General features: G+C 24.9%; 2 protein-coding genes across 4 annotated transcripts in view; one reads left to right on the forward strand and one right to left on the reverse strand.

Annotated features, from left to right (window-relative positions):
• MCU (mitochondrial calcium uniporter) overlaps window positions 1–19,445 on the reverse strand; it is an 86,414-nt gene that overhangs the window by 4,928 nt on the left and 62,041 nt on the right. For both annotated transcript variants that reach the window (XM_086915500.1, XM_031917833.2), the window contains 2 exons: window positions 2,259–2,438; window positions 2,054–2,172 (listed from right to left, as the gene is read on the reverse strand). In XM_086915500.1, the coding sequence (XP_086771626.1) occupies window positions 2,054–2,172; window positions 2,259–2,438 (299 nt within the window). The remainder of the gene's footprint in view (window positions 1–2,053; window positions 2,173–2,258; window positions 2,439–19,445) is intronic.
• The window catches only part of jv (javelin), a 31,706-nt gene continuing 18,670 nt past the window's right edge, over window positions 6,410–19,445 (forward strand). The window contains exons 1-2 of one of the 2 annotated variants that reach the window (XM_086915486.1): window positions 6,410–6,681; window positions 8,051–8,153. In XM_086915486.1, coding sequence (XP_086771612.1) covers window positions 8,074–8,153 — 80 coding nt within the window. In that variant the 5' untranslated portion in view covers window positions 6,410–6,681; window positions 8,051–8,073. Of the gene's footprint in view, window positions 6,682–7,272; window positions 7,306–8,050; window positions 8,154–19,445 lie in introns of those variants that run through there. The other variant, XM_086915487.1, reaches the window with a different exon arrangement.

Genomic DNA, 19,445 nt, shown 5'->3' on the forward strand with positions numbered 1-19,445 from the left:
TGCCAGAAATTTTTATATATGTTATAATATAAATGATTGCTGACATTGCTAACTGAATATCATCTCGAGTCACTTTTCAAAATTTAAAATATTTCTCTCAAAAAGTATATATTATTACATAATCATTCCTTTTTTCTTATTTAATTAATCCAAATATAATATAAAGTCGTCATATAGTTGATTGAGGATATCAATGCCGCGACTGTCTAAAAAATCCTGAGTTTATATTAAGTTTATATTAAAACTATTACTATTTGATATTCGAGAATATATAATAATAAAAATACTATAATAATAAAATAAAAATACTACTAATGAATATCCGAATATTTAAATTCAAATATCCATAAATTCGAGCAACAGTAAGAACTTTCATTTATACATGTGATCGGTATGCATGAAATTTTACTTTAAGCAAGTTTTACTATATGCAAGAAGCTAAAAGTATAATGATATTCATCTATTATACTGTATTTATAAAAACAATTGAGAAACGAAAGTCGGAAAGTCTGGCATATGAAAGCTGAAAAGATACGTGTATGTAGGCAGAATTCTATGTAATAGAATACTGAAAGCTTTTGCGAATAAATTAAGATTATCTGTTGACTATAGATAAGAAAAAAATTGTAGATATTTTTTCAAAAAGCATACGTTTGATTAATGAAATTTAGAAGAGAGAAAGAGAAACTGGAGAGTGGACGTTAAATTTAAAATTTTAATTTTGGGTTTTTATTCATTTCCGAGATAAAAAATTTTCGATATACAATATATTGAATTCTATCTTTATGGAGACATCAAACAATTCTCCCAATAGCAGTCATAATCGTAGAATATCGAATAGACGATAATGTAATATTATATATAATATAGTTCGAGGATCTATAAACTATTACGAATGATAAAGAAAATATATAGTTTAAAATTAATATTTTTGAACGTGATAGTATATTTCCGAATACTTGTGACATAGTAAGCAAATACAATGTGAAATCCTGCTAAAATTATAATTATTGTTAGCAAATTTGTCCTAACCAATTCAATAATTCTGATGATATAATTCTGAAGTTACAAAATTAATAGTTTAAACCAGATCATATTGCATAATATGATGAATACATAAAATATCTTATGTAATCTAAAACCGGCTATTACAAAGTTGGTATTAATCTATTGAAAAAGTAATTAATTAAAAATTTTGAAAATTACTTTAAATAATTATTTAAATAAAATGCTTTTATTTAAATGCTTTATTTATTGTTATTTATTTAAAATGCTTGAATGACATATAACATTTGTAATTATTATAATTCCGTTTTTCATAATCTTAGCCATTTGGCAGTTATCTATAATTATTCGATGCTTCGAATAATAAATTATTAAAATAACTTTATAATTCCTTAACTTCAATTATTCAAATTTTATCTATTTTTGCGCTAGATTCTGTATCGAATATCCTACATTCAACGTACATATAACGACGATCCGTAGTGTGAAATAATATGATTGTATTATGATTGTACATTTGAATAGCCAGCAATGCACAAGTTACGTCTGTATAGATAGAATTCAATGTTATATTGAATATTATATGAAAATTTTTTTATTAAAATTTCCAGAAATTGATAAATATCCGAAATTAAAATTTAAAGTTTACTCCCCTCCTTCCCTTTTTCAAATTTCATATCAATCATATGCTTTTCGGAAGTACATAATAAAATTATTTAGAATTATATACATTGTGAATTAAAATCAAATCATCAACACTTGATGTATCAAATAAACTCCAATCAAATAATGAAATAATAAGATATTAAAATATTAACAATTTTAATTTTATATTTTTATATTTATACTTCAAAAGTATATATAAAATTTAAATTCATGATTTGTATCAAATATTAAAGCTTCATTAAAAATAGAAAGATATAAAAACTTCAAATCTCCGGTATTTTTTCCATTCCATATCCGAAAATTAAATTTTTTTAAATTTTTAAAAATTCTTTTTAAAAAAATTATAAATCATTTATAAACATATTTTTTAAAAACGACTTACCATCGTATGCTTGTGATGTAATGGTGGTTGCACTAAATATTCGGTGTCATTTATTATCAGTCGAAAATCGTTTTCCATTAATGATTCTATCGTGTTGTTGGAGCCTATTCTAATACCGTCTGGAATAAATGTCGTAAAAAAATGTTATATAATACGTTTTATTCACAAGTGCATGCATTTTTAAAAAATTCTTCGAGGAACTTACCAATAGTTGTCACAGATGCTCGATCGATACCACCATCTTCTTTCTTTAGCATCTGAATGAAGTCTCCTACAGTGTGGGTAATTGGTTTCAAGACGAATACACAGTGCTCTTTTCTGGATGGCAGTGGTACTGTGATCTTTGGCAATCCTCGATGGTATGTTACAGTTACGTTTGAAGTAGCTGAAGTAATTTTAATTTTTGATAAATTTATTATCAGAAAATTTAGCTTTTAAAAATTTTCAAAGATAGAGAATAATTATAATGAAATATATAATATATATTATTTAAAAGAAAGAAAATACAAGCTTCCTTTATTGTACATATCGATGCCAATCATCACTATCAATCACTAGATATATTTATATAAAGAAGATTATTTGAAATTTTTTAAAAATATTTTTAGATTTGATTTCGATTATTGATTTCAATATTAAAATATTATTTTAAATAGTATTAATTAGCAGAAAAATAAATTTACAATATATATTTTCATCGATATAAGTCACCGAACATTTCTTATTTTAAGGAAATAATCATCAAATAATTAATAAAGCATAGACATTATTTTTTGATTGATTTATTTAATTTTATTATGTATACTAATTTTATTCTACAAATTCGAATCATTGTCTAATTCTAATCTAAATTAGACCAAAGATTACTTAATCCATATTAACGAGAAAATGGTTTTTACATTGTAAGAAGAGTAGGTTAAATCGCTCGAAATAGGTTATTGATAAAATAAGATACTTCAATATTTTTACTTAATCTTAATTATAAGAATAAGGAAATTCTCGATGATAACAATAGATGTATTAATATAATCTTACTTTTTTAAGATTAAGATTTACAATTAAAAATTGGATGATACACGAACAACAATAAACTATTAGGTTAATTAGATTAATAATCAACGGAACTAATGGAAAAAATTATAAATAAATTGGAAAGAAATTATTACAGAAGAAATATTAAAAAAATTAATAGAAAGAATGTCGTTATTCAAGCATTCTTATATCTGTACAAAATATATTGACGAAAAGAAAATATAAAATTATATGTTATGTAATTATATACTTTTTAATAAAATTTTAACTTGAAAATGATTTATATGACATATTTTTTATACATGTATAATAAATATTAATTTCATTTTGTGTGTATGTGTGTGCGCGCGCGCGCGTGTGTTTTATTGTGAGATACACGTTGTAAAATACAGATGAAAAAGAAATTTATTCTCATCTTATGCGATTTATCAAGAAAGAAAAAAAATTTTTTCCATAAATTTTAAAAGATGTTGATATAAAGAATGTAATAAATTTATAACTTTTTCTCGCATGTTTGCAATGAATTTTTGAGATAAAATCATCATCAATGATAATTTCAAAGCGAAAATTTCTATGATATTTATATTACTAAAACAATTTTCTCAATAATATCCTGTAATCGTTTATCAATAAGAACGATGATAGATAATCATATATTTTGATTAATAAGATATGTATAAGATTGGAATATCATAGGAGATGAATCTAGAATAGAATGGAATGGAATTATCATTCTATAATAAAATTTAAAAAATTGAAAAAATTAAATTGACACAAAAAACTTTATAAGAAGGAGAGAATTCGATTTAGTTATCGCAATCTTATCTCTAAATAATAAATACCAACCAGATGTAAATTCATTATCTCTCAACTCAAGAAGAAGGATAGAATAGATTTTCAGTTTTCATTAATGAATTATATTCAAGCTGTACAATCTCGCTTAATATCATCGTTGATATAACAAAAGTAGAAAGAGAAGAAGAGCTAAGCAGTCGTTCAGGGAATGAAACTCGCCGTTTCTATGAATTCGTTTGCGTGATGGTCGCATGATCGAGAGCTAGATCACGTTAACCTGGTTAGCAACCGTTGATATAAAGAAGGTATTAGAGTGTGGAGACCGGAATGGTGCATACGTGGATCTTTCTGCTGTAAGCAGAACGGAACCGAATACCGCGATCCGGCTACACGATCTTTAAAAAATGCATCGTGCTCAAGCAAAAGGTGGAAAACTACGTTAGATACATGGAGCGGGGAAAATTGTTGTTGGTCAAGAGTATGCACTTATGTTGTAATGAGGAAAAGTAGGATTTCATTTCTGTTGGCAAGAAAGTTTAAATTCAATGGACAAGATATAGTTATATTAAGACTTAAATTTCTTAAGAAATCTTTCATTGATAAAATGAATCGTAAAAAAATATAAATAGATACAAATCTTTTTTACATATTAAGTTAAATAATAATATTTAATTATAATATTATAATTTTTTTATTTAGATTTTTGTTTAAGTTGTAATCTAATGATTACAAAAAATAATAATTCTAATAATAAATTCTACTAATCATTAATTTGCCATTGGTAATATGATAATAGTTATTATTATACTGATAACATATAAATTTGTACTGTTATAAATCGATCAAAGTGTTCACATGTTTATGAGAATATATGTAAAATATTTGAAAAATCTATTTCGTTTCTAAAAATCTACTATTAAATTTAAATTTATGATAAATTTGATTTTATGCAAAAAGCAATGTTTTTAAATTTTTTTATTTTTTCCCATTTATTTTACGAAAATATAATTATTATAAAAAAAGAATATTCAAAAAAAAAAATATATATTCACGAAATTTAATTGTCATTTTTTATGAATTTATTGAATTACAAGAATAATAATAATAATAAATAACTTAATATTGATAAAATCTCATTGAATTCTTTTGTTAAAAAATTTCTTGAATAAAAAAAGAAAAAAACATTTCCACGAACATAAAAATAAAATACAAGATACATATAAAACCTAAGAGAAAATTAGCGATTAATTTTCTCTTTTCTGAAAATTTGTTTCAAAATGTAATAATTTTAAACAGAATTTTGATAAAGATTCACAAGAATGCTCGAGTTTGTGCAAACGGCATTTTTTAAAAAGCATATGATAATATAAAACGAACCGGAAGGAATTATGCTCGTTGGAATCGAGCAATAACCGGTTTCTCGATTAATGCTCATGTAATAATGTGTTCGTATTATTTCGACAAATTCAATTTCTTTTTACAAATTATAAACCGTTAATTAGTTTAACGAATTATTTTTTAATTATATCTGTATTGACAAATATTTTTATTTATATGAATGTTTTTTTATTTAAAATCTTGCAAAAGTTAATTATAAGAATAATCGTATATTTTATGCATATTTTATATCATGCATAATATAAAATAAATATTGTCCTTGATCAAATATTTATTTCTAAAAAATATTATTAATATTACTAATGATTAAAAATTATTACACATGACATTTATTATTTTCTACTATAATTATTGCTTATTGCTTTCGATATTGTATGCATTCATTTTTTTTAAACATTTTTTAGAAAATCATTAAGGAAAAAAATAAATATTTAATTTAAAAAAATGTCATTAGAAATTATAAAAACATAAACTATCTTGATTGATATGTGTCCGAAATTTGAACAGATTTCTCATGTTCTCACTCGATCAGATCTTTCGTAAGAAACGATTTTTCGTAAGAAAGCTAACATTAGAGAAAGTCGTTCTCTTTATTGATAATATGTTTCATTATACATGATTAAATTACTATATTTATTAAATTGTTTTTAAAATTATTTTTGATTGAAAGTGTTAATAAATTATACATACTTTTTTAATTATAAAAATTCATTACCTATAAAAATTATTATAAAAGCTAAATTTAATAAAATTAGATTTTTATATAGTATTCAATTTCAATATATACATATCTAAATTTTCATATTTAAATCATTCCAAGGATGCATTTTATTTCCAGTTTTGCGAGAAAATTAATTCAAAATAAATCTCTTTTATAATATAATTACAAAAAAATATTGTAATTTTAAAAATTTTTTCTTCAAATTCATTAGATTTATTATTATCGCATCTTATCATAACGATTGAAAGTATAATATTTGATGTTCCTATGAGAAAAGCCAATGTGCGCTTCTTCAACGATTCGTAGTTCATGTTGGAAGTGGCAAAGATGTTACCACCACCTTCCACCATTGTCCTCCCTTCTTCTTAGCTTTGAAAAGTTCGCGGTGGTGAAATTTCTCGAGTCCGACCAGTCTACATCTGTATTCTGTTCAACCAATAAGTGAATCGTGCGCGCTGACATTTATTCTACGGGGTTCTCTTGGATGCGCATCAAAAAGAAAAGAAAAATAAAAAAAAAAAAAGAAAAAGAAAGAAAAAAGAAAAAGAAAAATATAAAGAAAAAAAAAAATACATATAAAAAGTTGTTTTCTATCACGTGCTGTTGATTGTGTGAGCGTTCTTCGAGTGGCGTGGCCTCTTCAAGGATGCGCGAAAACTGATCATTGGGGATTTCCCCAAGGGTAGGCGAATAATGTCTTATCTCAGTGTAGGAACTATGATCTTTATTGTATCAGCTCATGGCGATTTTATTTTTTTCGTCATATTTCTTTAAATTTTTTTGTATATATATATATATATATATTTTTTAAATAGAACTTATAATGAGACAGTGTTGTGAAGTTAAAAAAAGTGCATTTTCGAAGTGGATTTTTTGTTAATGAAATGTTATTTACGGAAATAGATTAATTAAATAATGTTTGAGAAATATTCGTGTAAAATAATTATAAATATTTTATACATATAAATTTTTTTGGAGATGCTTTTTTATATTATGTTCTATAATATGCGTATATATATATATCATGTTGCATAAAATGAACAACGTACATTTTTAAAACGTTTTTATCAAAGATACTTAAAAAATAAAATATCAACAAAAAAAACTAAAATACATTGCTAATGTATCTTTTTACAACAAATAATGAGTTTTCGAATATGATATTTGGGGTCCAGAACTGAAAGTTCAGGACCTTTCTCGAGAAAATTAACGTAGGAACAACTCTCGGTTCAACTAAACATGTAGGACCTAACTTTCTTCCTTTTCTTTTATCTATATGCGTCATTAATTCTATCAGCGAGAAAAGGTAACACTTACACGCCATCTGTACACAGACTCAGTTACTACACGTTCTGCAGTATTCACATGCTAACTGCACCTGTGTAAACTATTTATCATATGCAATTGTTTATCATTCACTATAAATGTATTTTTATTTATTTGTATGTAGTTTACACTATTCACAATCAATTTTTATATCTGCAAAGAAATATTGTAAATATACAATATGGTTCACATAATAATATTTACATAATGGTATTTAGGAAAGAAAATTTTTCATTTAAATGTATCGTAAAATTAAAAAATAAAAACGATTAAAAATGATAAAAGTATAATAAAAAAAGAAGCGAATCAAATATGAATCAAATTATGAATCAAATAAATGTTCAAATCAAAAATTGAAAATAAAATAAGATTGAAGAAGAATAAAATTGATCGAAACCTGAAAATGATTGAACAATTGTATTGCTCTTGCATTATTATTATTCATTTATACAAGAAACTTATAATTGTGTGTCTAATTGATAAATAAATTGATGTTATCTCAAAACATTTAATAAAATAATAATATATTATATATAATAATAATTGATCTGATTTATTTTTAATATAATATTTTGTAAATATATATGTAAATAGATATAATAAATATTTATAGATATAATGTAAATATAATTTATTTTTTTATGTATTTATAATATATATCTGAGTGTTTTATTATTGTATATTTAATAATAAATTATTTAATTATAATAAATTTATAATAACAGGCCTCATCGTTCAGGGGTCGATCATGGGAGGTGTACAAAGCGGAACCCATACCCTTGGAGAGGCATTATGGGTGCACGAGAGACAACGTCAAAAATGCCATCGGTAAGTAATTTATATTTGTACAAAATATTACAAAAAAAAAAAAAAAACGATATAATATTGAATGTCGAATAACGGAAAAATAACGGAGAAGAGATATTTTGATAAAGTATAATTTTTTGATAAAATATTATAATAATAAGAAGAGGCAATTTATTGAATTAATTAAAAAATATCAATAACAAAAATTAAAAAATTATTAAAAAATTTTTCTTTTTAATCGAAATATATGTAACAACACACTACGAAGGGATCAACAAAAAGCAATGAGAAAAGATGGGAGACAGGAGAGAAAGAAAGAGATAAAGTATGAACGAGAGAGGAAGATTAAATACAATAAAAATTAAGCACGTTATAAGTTAATTGTACTATATAATAATGGGAGAGGGAGCAAGATGGCCTAGATTTTTAATGAACTCGAAAAATCACATAGAACTTTTCTACGGTGCATAAATATCAGAGCAGAAACTGTGTGTACTATGTAGTGATGGCCAACGATGATATTATTTTAATCTATTCCTGGCTATCTTTCATTATACCAGAATCATTGTATTGTCCGTTACTTAAGCATGAGGAATGCATGGTGAATTATGCGTTACTATAAGCCACAGTTCAAGTTGTTAATTTTCAGGAAATATTTTACCACTGAAAAAAAATATATGTGCTTCCGTTCAAGCATTATTTTATCAAGCATTCAATCCCGTTTGAACGAGATGATTAGTGGATTAATTCTTAATTAATGGAATTTCGACACGGTCAGACTGCGCTTATTAATGCAGTTGTGGTCTAATTACGCGATTTTTCTATGAAACTTTGCGCGTGTATTTATATATTATTCGTGTCTCGGATTTTGAACGATATTGCTTTCGATATATTGTCTTTCCATATATTGTACTTTATATTTTTTCGTAAAGACAATGATTTAATGATATGCACACTGATCTGTTGAATTGAATCTGTCTTTCTAAAAATTTGAAAAAAGGGAGAAAAATCTCATTTCAAATGTTAATTAAATATTAATTAATCCATAATAATAAATGAACAATAATAATCTCATAGTAAATAAAATTTAATTTCTAAATAAAAGGAAATTAATAAAAAGAAATTTCTAAGTAAATTTCATTTTACAAAAATATTAATATTTAGTAGCACAAGAGTAGAAATCGTGAAAAGTTTTTGGTATACGATTGTTTATGTATGATTTCTTTTGGATAATATCATATATAGGAAAATTAAAACTGAGCAGATTTGAAAAGAGAAAAGAATAGTAGTAACACAGTAATTTGCTAAAATTTCATAATGATTAATACATTATTTGATTGCGTCGTACGATTTTCTAACGCACGCGCATTAGCCACGAAATTGCTCGTTGTTACCGCGTCTAGCGCTACGCGAAATTTGAAAATACAGATCGGAAAGAGAAATTTGAATAAAATTTTCAATATTATTTCCTATATTCATATATTATTTTTTCATTTATAATTATAGCATATATTATAATTCCAGATATACGTATGTATATCTATTAACCCATTATTAACACAATGGATTAACTTTTAACATAATTTAGAAATTAATAATGAATAAAAAAAATTTTTAATACAACAGACTTTTAATATGAAATAATTTTATTCTACAACAAAGACCGTTGTACATAATTTATAAGTTTAGATTGTTTTATACATAATAGAAATTTTCAATATCGTTACTTCGAAAAGACTTTATCTTTATTCGTATTATATCTCGATAAATCGCACGCATATCGTAATAGTTTTGCTAATTAAACGCTTTTAGAAACTCGAGAAATTACATCTCCATATTCCGTTAACGAGATTCCAGGAATTTTGTCTTTATTCTCCATTTAGATATAACGTTTCATGAAAACGTTATGTTTAAGGGAAATGTAATAAATTTAATTGATGCTTGTGTACAATCAATTCAGAATCTACGTAGAAGACAAACAATTTTGTAGAAATTTGTAAAAATTTCGAATTGTGATAATAATTAATATATTCGAATAATGAAAAGCTTATTATTGTTCCAGATAGTAGGTTTTAGTGTAATTACAACAAAACAGATCCAATGAAAGCGTTTTCGTTATTATAATTGAAAACGTTTTATTCTAAATTTATTAAACTAATTAATTGAATTAGATTAAAATTTTTTCTGATTGTCAGTAATTAATAAATGTATATATCGTTTCAATTAGCACTTTAAATTCCGTTATAAAAAAAGAAACTAATTTATTATTTAATTTATTAGAAAATATCTATTTATATCTATTAGAAGCAAAACGATTCATTACAAGATGTTCAATCTGAAAATATTCATAAACGTAATTTTATTATACTCTTATATGAAACTTAACTTATTATATGAAAATATATATTATCTTACGTATACATTAATGACCATCAAATGAAAATAAAAGGAAAGGTACAAATCAAAAAACGTTTCGTTAATTATCATGATCGATTCGTGATGCTCGATGTAATCGAAAGAACAAACCGGGGGAAGAGAGTTCGGCACAGCGGAACACACCGGATATCCGTTTTAACGCGCGTCTCTGTCCATTTCACGAACGTGCACGCAGCTGCGTGCAGGACAAAGGGCCCGTGACATCGAGTGTGCATCAAAATTCGTTTGCCTTGCCTGGAAAGAATCATTTTTGTTCCGAAAACGCGTGCGAAACCATTGCTTCTTCCCTGTGGATGTATACAATGCCGGTTCGCCATGTTCGCTGTGAAGATCGTTTATTATCAGGTGACGATGGAATTCGTGGAGAATGTTGGAGATATCAGGTATCATTTGTATTTTTGTTTTAAATGTTTTAAATAATTGGATTCATAAAAAACATGATAATTAAGACGAATTATAAATAATATTATTTTAATGATTTAAATTTTCTTATTAAAAAATTTTAAAATCCATTTGGATTATTATTTATACTTAAGAAATTATAAAATATTCTTTAGAAAAATATTGAAATTAAAAGTTGGGTCGTATAGAAAATTTTAGATATAAAAGAATTAATGAATAAATATTTACTATTCTTATAAAAATTAGAAAAAGAAACAATGACTTCTTCTTGTTAACAATCATAAAATGACTGTTTTTTAAAAATTTTATCGAAGTATATATTTACAACAATTTTATTTGATAAAGAAACAATGAATATCTGCATTTTTGTATTCATAATTTCTCAAGTATAATAATTGTACATAAAATAATGATTGATATGAGTGTATAATATAACACACATATTTGTTTATATGATCGTGAGAACGAAAATTTGTTAGTGGAAGACACTTAACTATGTGATGTTGATTTCTTATGAATCATATATTTGTGAATTGGAGCAAAAGTTCCAATATGTTAGAATGAATTAGATTGAATTGTTAGAATTGTTTTCTTTGAATTTATTATCATATAATATAATGTAATATATTTATTAATATAAATTTTTTAAAGCATGAATATATATTTATGTTTTAAAGATTGGAAAAATTTTTTTTTTTATATTTAAAATTATATTCTTGAAGGAAAATCCATAATTTGAAAAATATAAACTATAAAACAAGATATTTATTAAAAATAAATTTTAGCATAAAATACCAAATATTAATAATAATAATATAATTTAACAAGGCAATACATTTTTGTAATCAAAATTATAAGTAAAAAAGAAAATAATATCATTAAATATTCGAGGCTTTCATCTTCACGAGTGATTATAAGAGTAGATATACAAGAGATTGGAAAATTGCTTCGTGTTAGAAATCGTGTTAACAAGCATGAAAATGATTAACTGGAAGTAAAATCGTGGTATGTCGATCGTGAAATATAATCGAAATTAAAATGCGAAATGAGTAAGAAGAAAAAAAGTTTTCGGAAGTAGATTTTCTCATACGGAATTTATTGGATAGAACAATTATTTCCAGCAAGTGAAACACATTTTTTAAAATCAGAGATAAAATTCTAGTTGATATTTTATTTAGAAAAATTTCTTCCGATAAGCAACAACATATAAAAAAATTTTATTTACAAAGAAAACAGAGGAAGAGAAGAATTTCTTTTGCAACCGAACGATTATGATTCACACAAAGTATCGGGAAAATTTGATCGATTGTTTTAAGTTAAAAAATTAATTTCTTTTTGTTTCAACGTCAGATTGTATGAAATTTTTTTTTTGCGAGAACAGGAATATAGTCCTCATTGTGCAACATCCTGTCGTTCTGTGGTTCTGTTTCCTGACCTTTCCGAACTCAGGAGGAATCACGCGATGACGAGCAACTAATATTACTTTCCATTTTATTTAACAAAAATTGTTCATTTATATACAATATCTCTTCACAATTCTATATAATAACATATTTATATTTTTTTTTTCTATTTAAACCTTATAAAGGATTAAATTAGAATTGTCTCATTATCATATTTTTCTATTATCATTTTGTCATTTTTTTTAATCCTTTTATCAACAAACAAATTTCTTAAATCTTCCTAAACTTGAAGAAATTGAAGAAAATTTGGAGGAATTATAATTTCTAATTTCAATTTTACGCTAAAGTTTTTTTTGCTATCTTATGAATCATCAGTGATTCATATAATTGATACGAATCGATGAAATGATCTTAATTCAACATAAAAATTAAAAATTTTCGAAATACAATTAATAGATTCGTATTGATATTCAACGAGTGAACGACTTACGATCAATTTATAGTTAACCTCGTCGAAAATTTCCGTTTATGTAATAATAGAATCATTATACGCACGGATGTATTTCTTCTCCTTTTTTTTTTTTTTTTTTAGTTTTTTTTAGTTTTTACAGTGAGCACGAAAAGTTACGTAAAAGAGGCAGCGAGCCTCGAAGCGTGGAAATATTAAAATTGATGTCCACATTAGGTAAGAGCAGTTTCTCGATCAGGTACGATCCCTTGATTGCATCGAACTCTCGCTACTTCCCTACATTACAGTTTTAAATGCATTTCTTTTTTTCGCCACTTTTACTTCTTCACTAGTTGAGGAACAATTTTCTAGATTCTTTTTCAGATAACAAGCTGGATAAACTTATACTATAACCATATGTGCTGCATTCTCTTCTGTTCTGCGAACATATTTACATAATTACTTCTCTTATTTGCATTATTATTTCTCGATGTGGTCATCCACATATGAATTTATTTACGTTAAGTATTCAGCACATTTGTGGAAAAGACGAGAAGAAGTCTATATTTGGCGAATATTTATTATTCTATTTCACAATGATAATCTAAATAGTTTAAGATTAAAGATAGATGTGCAATTGTATGTGATAATTGTATTTCAAGTGATAAATATATGCTTAAAAATATTCGAATAATCGAATAATTTTGTTATTCGATTTATGTATAAGCGAAACTTCGAATTTTGTAAGTATAATTTTCCATTACATTATATATTAAAATAAATATACAATATATAACAATATGTATGTACAAATTTTGTTTGCATGCAGTAAAATATACGTTTACATAATGTAATAATATGTATACATATTTTTTTTTCATATTTATTCATATATTTTTTTTAAATTTAATTCTTATGATTAAATAATAATTACCATATAATATCACATACGTTATATATTACATAAATTTTATCTTCTTTAACAATGAATAATTTTTAATTTTAAAGAAAAAATATCAAACTTTAAATTAATGACAATAATTTTCGGCTATTGCTTATTTCACGTAGCTCACTGTGACACACGAAAAATACATAATAATAATAATAAATTTGCATCTTGTAACAAACGATCGCGGCCTCAAGAAAATTTTCTTCAACTCGCGGTTCGTGAACCGCAGCCTTCACTGTAGTTCTCTTCCGGTGCTCGATCCTCTTATCGAAAGTCAATTCCATCGATTCTGACTTGACACGAACGATCTTGGATTCGAATTACACGTGCTACTTGAATTACTTCTCACTTTCACGAATTTCATTTCTCTCGTTTTCCATACAAATCAAATGTACATGAAATGTAGATAATATACATGTATTGTAGATAAAAAGCTTGATTAATTCTTTTTTTTTTTTTTTTTTTTTTTACGATATTTTGTTAATAAAAGATTCAAAATGATTCATGCATTTCCTGGACTGGAATAATTCGAGGTGGTTGTTCCGTTTATGCGGAATTACGGTTTTGTTACGTATGGGGACGAAATGGTATCCTTGGTAACTTTGTGATTCATCGAAAAAGAGGGATCGAACCACAATGTTTTTTACAAGATTCTTTAGTTTAGTATCAACCACGAATCACTAATGATGTTAATCAGTATTATTTTTTAAATTTTGTTGGAAATCTTTTTACATCGTTAAATCAGGTATTTCTTTGTAGTTTTTTTTTTATATTTGCGCAAATTGTGTAAAGTAATAGAGATAAATGTGTGATATTTAAAATCGATTATTTTTGTGGCTTTCATCGTTTCTTTAAAAAATACGAAAAATATTAAATCGTCAGAGAAAGTATATCGTTGAAACGTGGTAGATGAACGTGCTGCTGCTAATACATGTAGTTTTTGATGTGAATGTTGTTCATGTTGTTCACGCTATTATCGTGAATATTTCCTCAAACAATTTGTAATTTTACGTTTATAATAATTTCCTTTTCAAAAAAAGTTTCACAGCGTATTTAATATTAGATATTTTTCATATCTTTATTTTCTTTTCCTCAAAATTGATAACTAATATTATTATTTGTTACAATTTATTACTAATGAATTATTTTTCAATAATAATAAAAAAAAAAAAAATTAAATTTTTAACCAAATCGATATATCTTTTGCGAACGAATGCAATTTACTGGAGAAAAGTTACGTATTAAATGAAATAAAATTTTTATAAAACAATATATTTTTCCTTATTTCATAATATTTATATCATTAATTAAATAATCTAATTTCATATTTATATAGAAAATATTTACCATGAATCCTTTATTTGCCTAAAATTCCAGAGAATATTCGTAAAAATTTCATTTTAATAATAAAATATAATTTATAATTGATATAAAAAAAAATTTGTTGATAAAAAATTGAATCGAAGAAGATTTATGTTTATTTTTCCACTGATAGTTCGTGTAAAAATGTTGGAGAGGAAAAACGAGTGGCGCGTGAAACGTGAGGCCAGGGTAAAGGAACGAAATAAAAACCGGTCGATCGTTAGGAAAGTCATAGTGTCATGCGTATCCAGGTGACTCGGATGTAAGTGGTACCTAGGCCAAGCGCCATGGTCACTTTCTTCTTCGTCAATGTCTCACGTGACATTGTATTTGCGACTCGTTGAACACGAAATGAAAAATGAAATTCCTCGTGGAAAATTTTATCAAATTTATTCAAACCTCTGCATAATTGAATTAAAAAATTTAAAAAAAAATTTTTTGGAAAAGTAACTCGTTTTATGTTGCTAATTTTTTAAATCTTTAAAATATTTAATTTTAGAATATTATTTGTTATACTTGCTAATTTATATATATAATTTTCATAAATATCCTCGAAAATTGAATAAAAATTTTGAGTTTTAAATGGACTTCTGACTTTAAAATGGATCATTTGAACAAAAATCTTATATATATATATATTTTATGAAAATGATTATAAACATTTAATATCCTTCAACTTCTACGATCATGCAAGAAAAGATAATTTCATTAAATTGTTTCGATCACTTATTGCTTGTTGAGTTAATAAACATCATAGTGGATAATTAAATGCGATTTAAATCGACCTTCGTAATAGTTTATTCGAGAATCAAACGTAATACATCTCTTCAATCCACATCGATCGATGATACTCTTCTATTCCCCTCCCCCCCCCCCTCCCCCCACTTACGAACAAAACATATGAATCTTCCATGAATATTTAAAATATTTCGTCAAAATATCCTTTTGATATCCTATCGTTTGATGAATACTTTTTCTTCGCAATATGTGATAGGATCGATTAAAATATTTAAATCGGTCTGTAGATGTTTCAGACATACACACTGGACTGTGTCACGGTCAAATCCTAATAAAACAACCGATAGATTTTTAATTCGATCCGTGCTTCATGAAAGAATGAACTTTCTTGCATGTGCCGAATATAAAACAGACTATTTTTGTTTCAAGATCGGCAAAATCTTGACACGACATCACGGCTCTTTATTAAATCTTTTGAGGATTATACAGGAAATGGAAAAGGGATCAAAATGGTATCTGCTGCGGAGACAGCGTAAATTGCTTAAGGATTTTACAACATGGCTGATTGGTAAATTGTGCACTCTCTGTCCCATTTCCACGAGTTAGCAGAACTTTACTCACTAAAGTTTTTGGGAATGAAGTTTGACAATGGCGGAAATTTCGCTGTTGAAATAGTAATTAATGATTATGAAAGGATATATTTAGAAAAAGATGTTATTGTGAAGAGATGTGAACGTGAAAGCCAAACTGATCGATTCTTGAAAGATAAATTGTTGGATGATTTTTAAATTTCTCAATTTTGCTATCAAAGCATATTTATTTTTCTGATAATAAATTTAAAAATTTAAAATTCAAAAAAAATTTAAAAAACGTGAAATAACTATCTTATTCAGTCATATTATATAACTGAATTAAAATTACTTAAATTATTTAAAATTATTTAGTTCTAATATCAACTTTTTAAAAATCAAATGATTCGTTCATTTGATTAGATAAATTTTATTATAATTAATATAAAATGTATGAAATTTATATGAATATAATATTTATATAATATTTATCTATTTATTTTATATTAGAAGAAAAATAGAAGAATTCAAGTAATGTTTATGCAAATTTATTTTAAAATCATGTGTAATGTGACTTTGTATTCTCGAAAAAAAATATATATATACGTCATATGCATGATTTATCTACGTCTGGATATAATTGACATTGCAATTTAACATCATTAGCATATATTAAGTTTGGAAAATGATATGCGGCTTTTCATTTTCTTTTCAACGATATTTCATCCACGTTGAACTTTACCAGTTGGAAGAATTCCACGTATAATACTTTGCTCGCCTTTTTATCGATTATTTACATTTTTCCTGTTTTTCACGATCATCGTGTAAATATGGATTAAATCGTAATGCGATATAAAATGTAATTTCAAAAGATGCGAGAAATTAAAATTATAATTGAAATTATAATTGGAGGTGAAGTATTTGGCTTATAACGTAACGTGCTATAGAATTTTAAGGATCTTACGTTTTAATTAAACTAATTATACGAATTACGTATCATCCATGATTTCAGATTTGATATTCATAATAAGATTTGATTTTCATTATAAAGATCATTCGAATTATTATCGCGAATTCAAGAATTTTCTTTCAAAAATTTTCTCTTGTTGAGAAAAACTGATCCATTCATGTTAAATGAAATAGAATAAAATATAATTGAATTATATTCAAAGATTATAATTAAACTAAATATGAATGATTCTGATTACTAAAAGAAATTATTATAATATTATAATATATTAATTAGAAATAATCAAAGGTGACGTAATTAGAGGCATGATTTATCATTTATCATGGAATAATTATTTTCTTGTTTTTAAGTAAATAACAATAATAATAATATTTAATTGCTAAATTGTAAAAAAATTACATATATAAATTTTTAATTTAATATATTTTATTAGAAATATATACAGTTTTCAGTTGTGTCTCTATGATTTCTATTATTCTTTAACTGTTAATAAAACAATATTTAAATTTTCATATATTTTTACAATTTCGACATAATTATTTTAACAGGATTTTTAATCTTTTTATTATGAGTACTTGATCTAGTAATTATTATTATAACAAAGAACAAAGAATAAAGATATTTCTCAATTTTTTATTATCTCTAATGCGAGAAGAAACTTTGATAATTATAATATTTTTATATATACTTTTTATATTTTCCATCTTTTTACATATATTATAGTTCTTGTCAAATTTTTGCAAATATAGCACAGGGTCGTTGGCATTTGACCCTCGAGTTTTACGATTACGATCATATCTAGCTAAGTTCTTCGAGTCGCATCGCAATCTTCGACATTGGTCATTGTTGCAAACGCCCCTGACACGCCATCCTCGGTGATTGGAATAATAACGTCCCTCCATTGTTCTGTGGGGGCGTTTATTTTCTTTTTCAACGATTATGAAAAAATCATTATATGTTTGACACTTTGACACAAAATAAAATTTGTTTAAGAAATGGGAAATTCTTCGAATTTTATTTGTTTATTAGCATACGATTTTTTAGTTCTTAGAATCTTACAAATTTTAATCATTCCGTTTTTTTTTTTTGAAAATAGATATTATCCTTTTTTAATTTTTAATTGCATTATTTAGTATTACAATTATCGACATATTTTTTTCTAAATTAACGTGCTAATATCCTAATATCTTGATATATTATTTTTTGTTTTTAGAATTTTTTTTTATCATTTTTCCTTTTGTTTTATATTCTTTTGTAATTTTTTTATTATAAAAATATCTATTATATTGATATCTTCATATTGTTTTTTTATCATTACATCTTTTTTATGATTTTCCGTTATTTTTAATTATTATTAGAATTGTTTCTTTAATCTTTATCCTTTCTTATTATATATATCTTTTATTCTTTTGAAAAATTGGCTTCTTTCTATTACAAGTGAAAGTAAATGAAAAGTTTTTCTTAAAAAAATAGGATCGTTTCCTACAATTATCTCCATTCAAGAATATTGTAAACAAAATCAGAAAAGAATCGTGAAAAATATCCATGATAATTAGTTACAATATTGGCAATTATCATTGATCATTGAATTGACTATAAAATATGGATGCTATTTATTTAGCAAATGATCGATAACGTAAATCAGCTTATGATTCCTCAATCAAAACTTTAAAATTCAATAAATTAAAATTAATGACATAGAAATGGATTCGAATCTCATGATGTAGTAGAAAATTGTATCAATCACTACTTATCCTTTCACGAAGTATTCATCTTGTATAGCGAAATATTTAAAATCGAATATATTATAGATTAACAACTTTTTTTTTTTGTATCTTTGTATTCCTTAGTAATTATTATTTAATAATTTTTTCTTCGTTTGAGAGCATAACTCACTCCATTACAGCGACTATTAAAAAAAAGAGAAAGAAAAAAAGAGCAATATTTCATAAATATCCTTTAACAATCTTATTATTCAGAGAAAATTAATCTATCGTACAAAGAGGAGGAAACGAATGATCGAAGCTTGCAATTTC

This window comes from Apis florea, unplaced genomic scaffold (assembly GCF_048593485.1).
Source record: "Apis florea isolate Af1SG1 unplaced genomic scaffold, ASM4859348v1 contig_3785_pilon, whole genome shotgun sequence".
Classification (NCBI taxonomy): domain Eukaryota; kingdom Metazoa; phylum Arthropoda; class Insecta; order Hymenoptera; family Apidae; genus Apis; species Apis florea.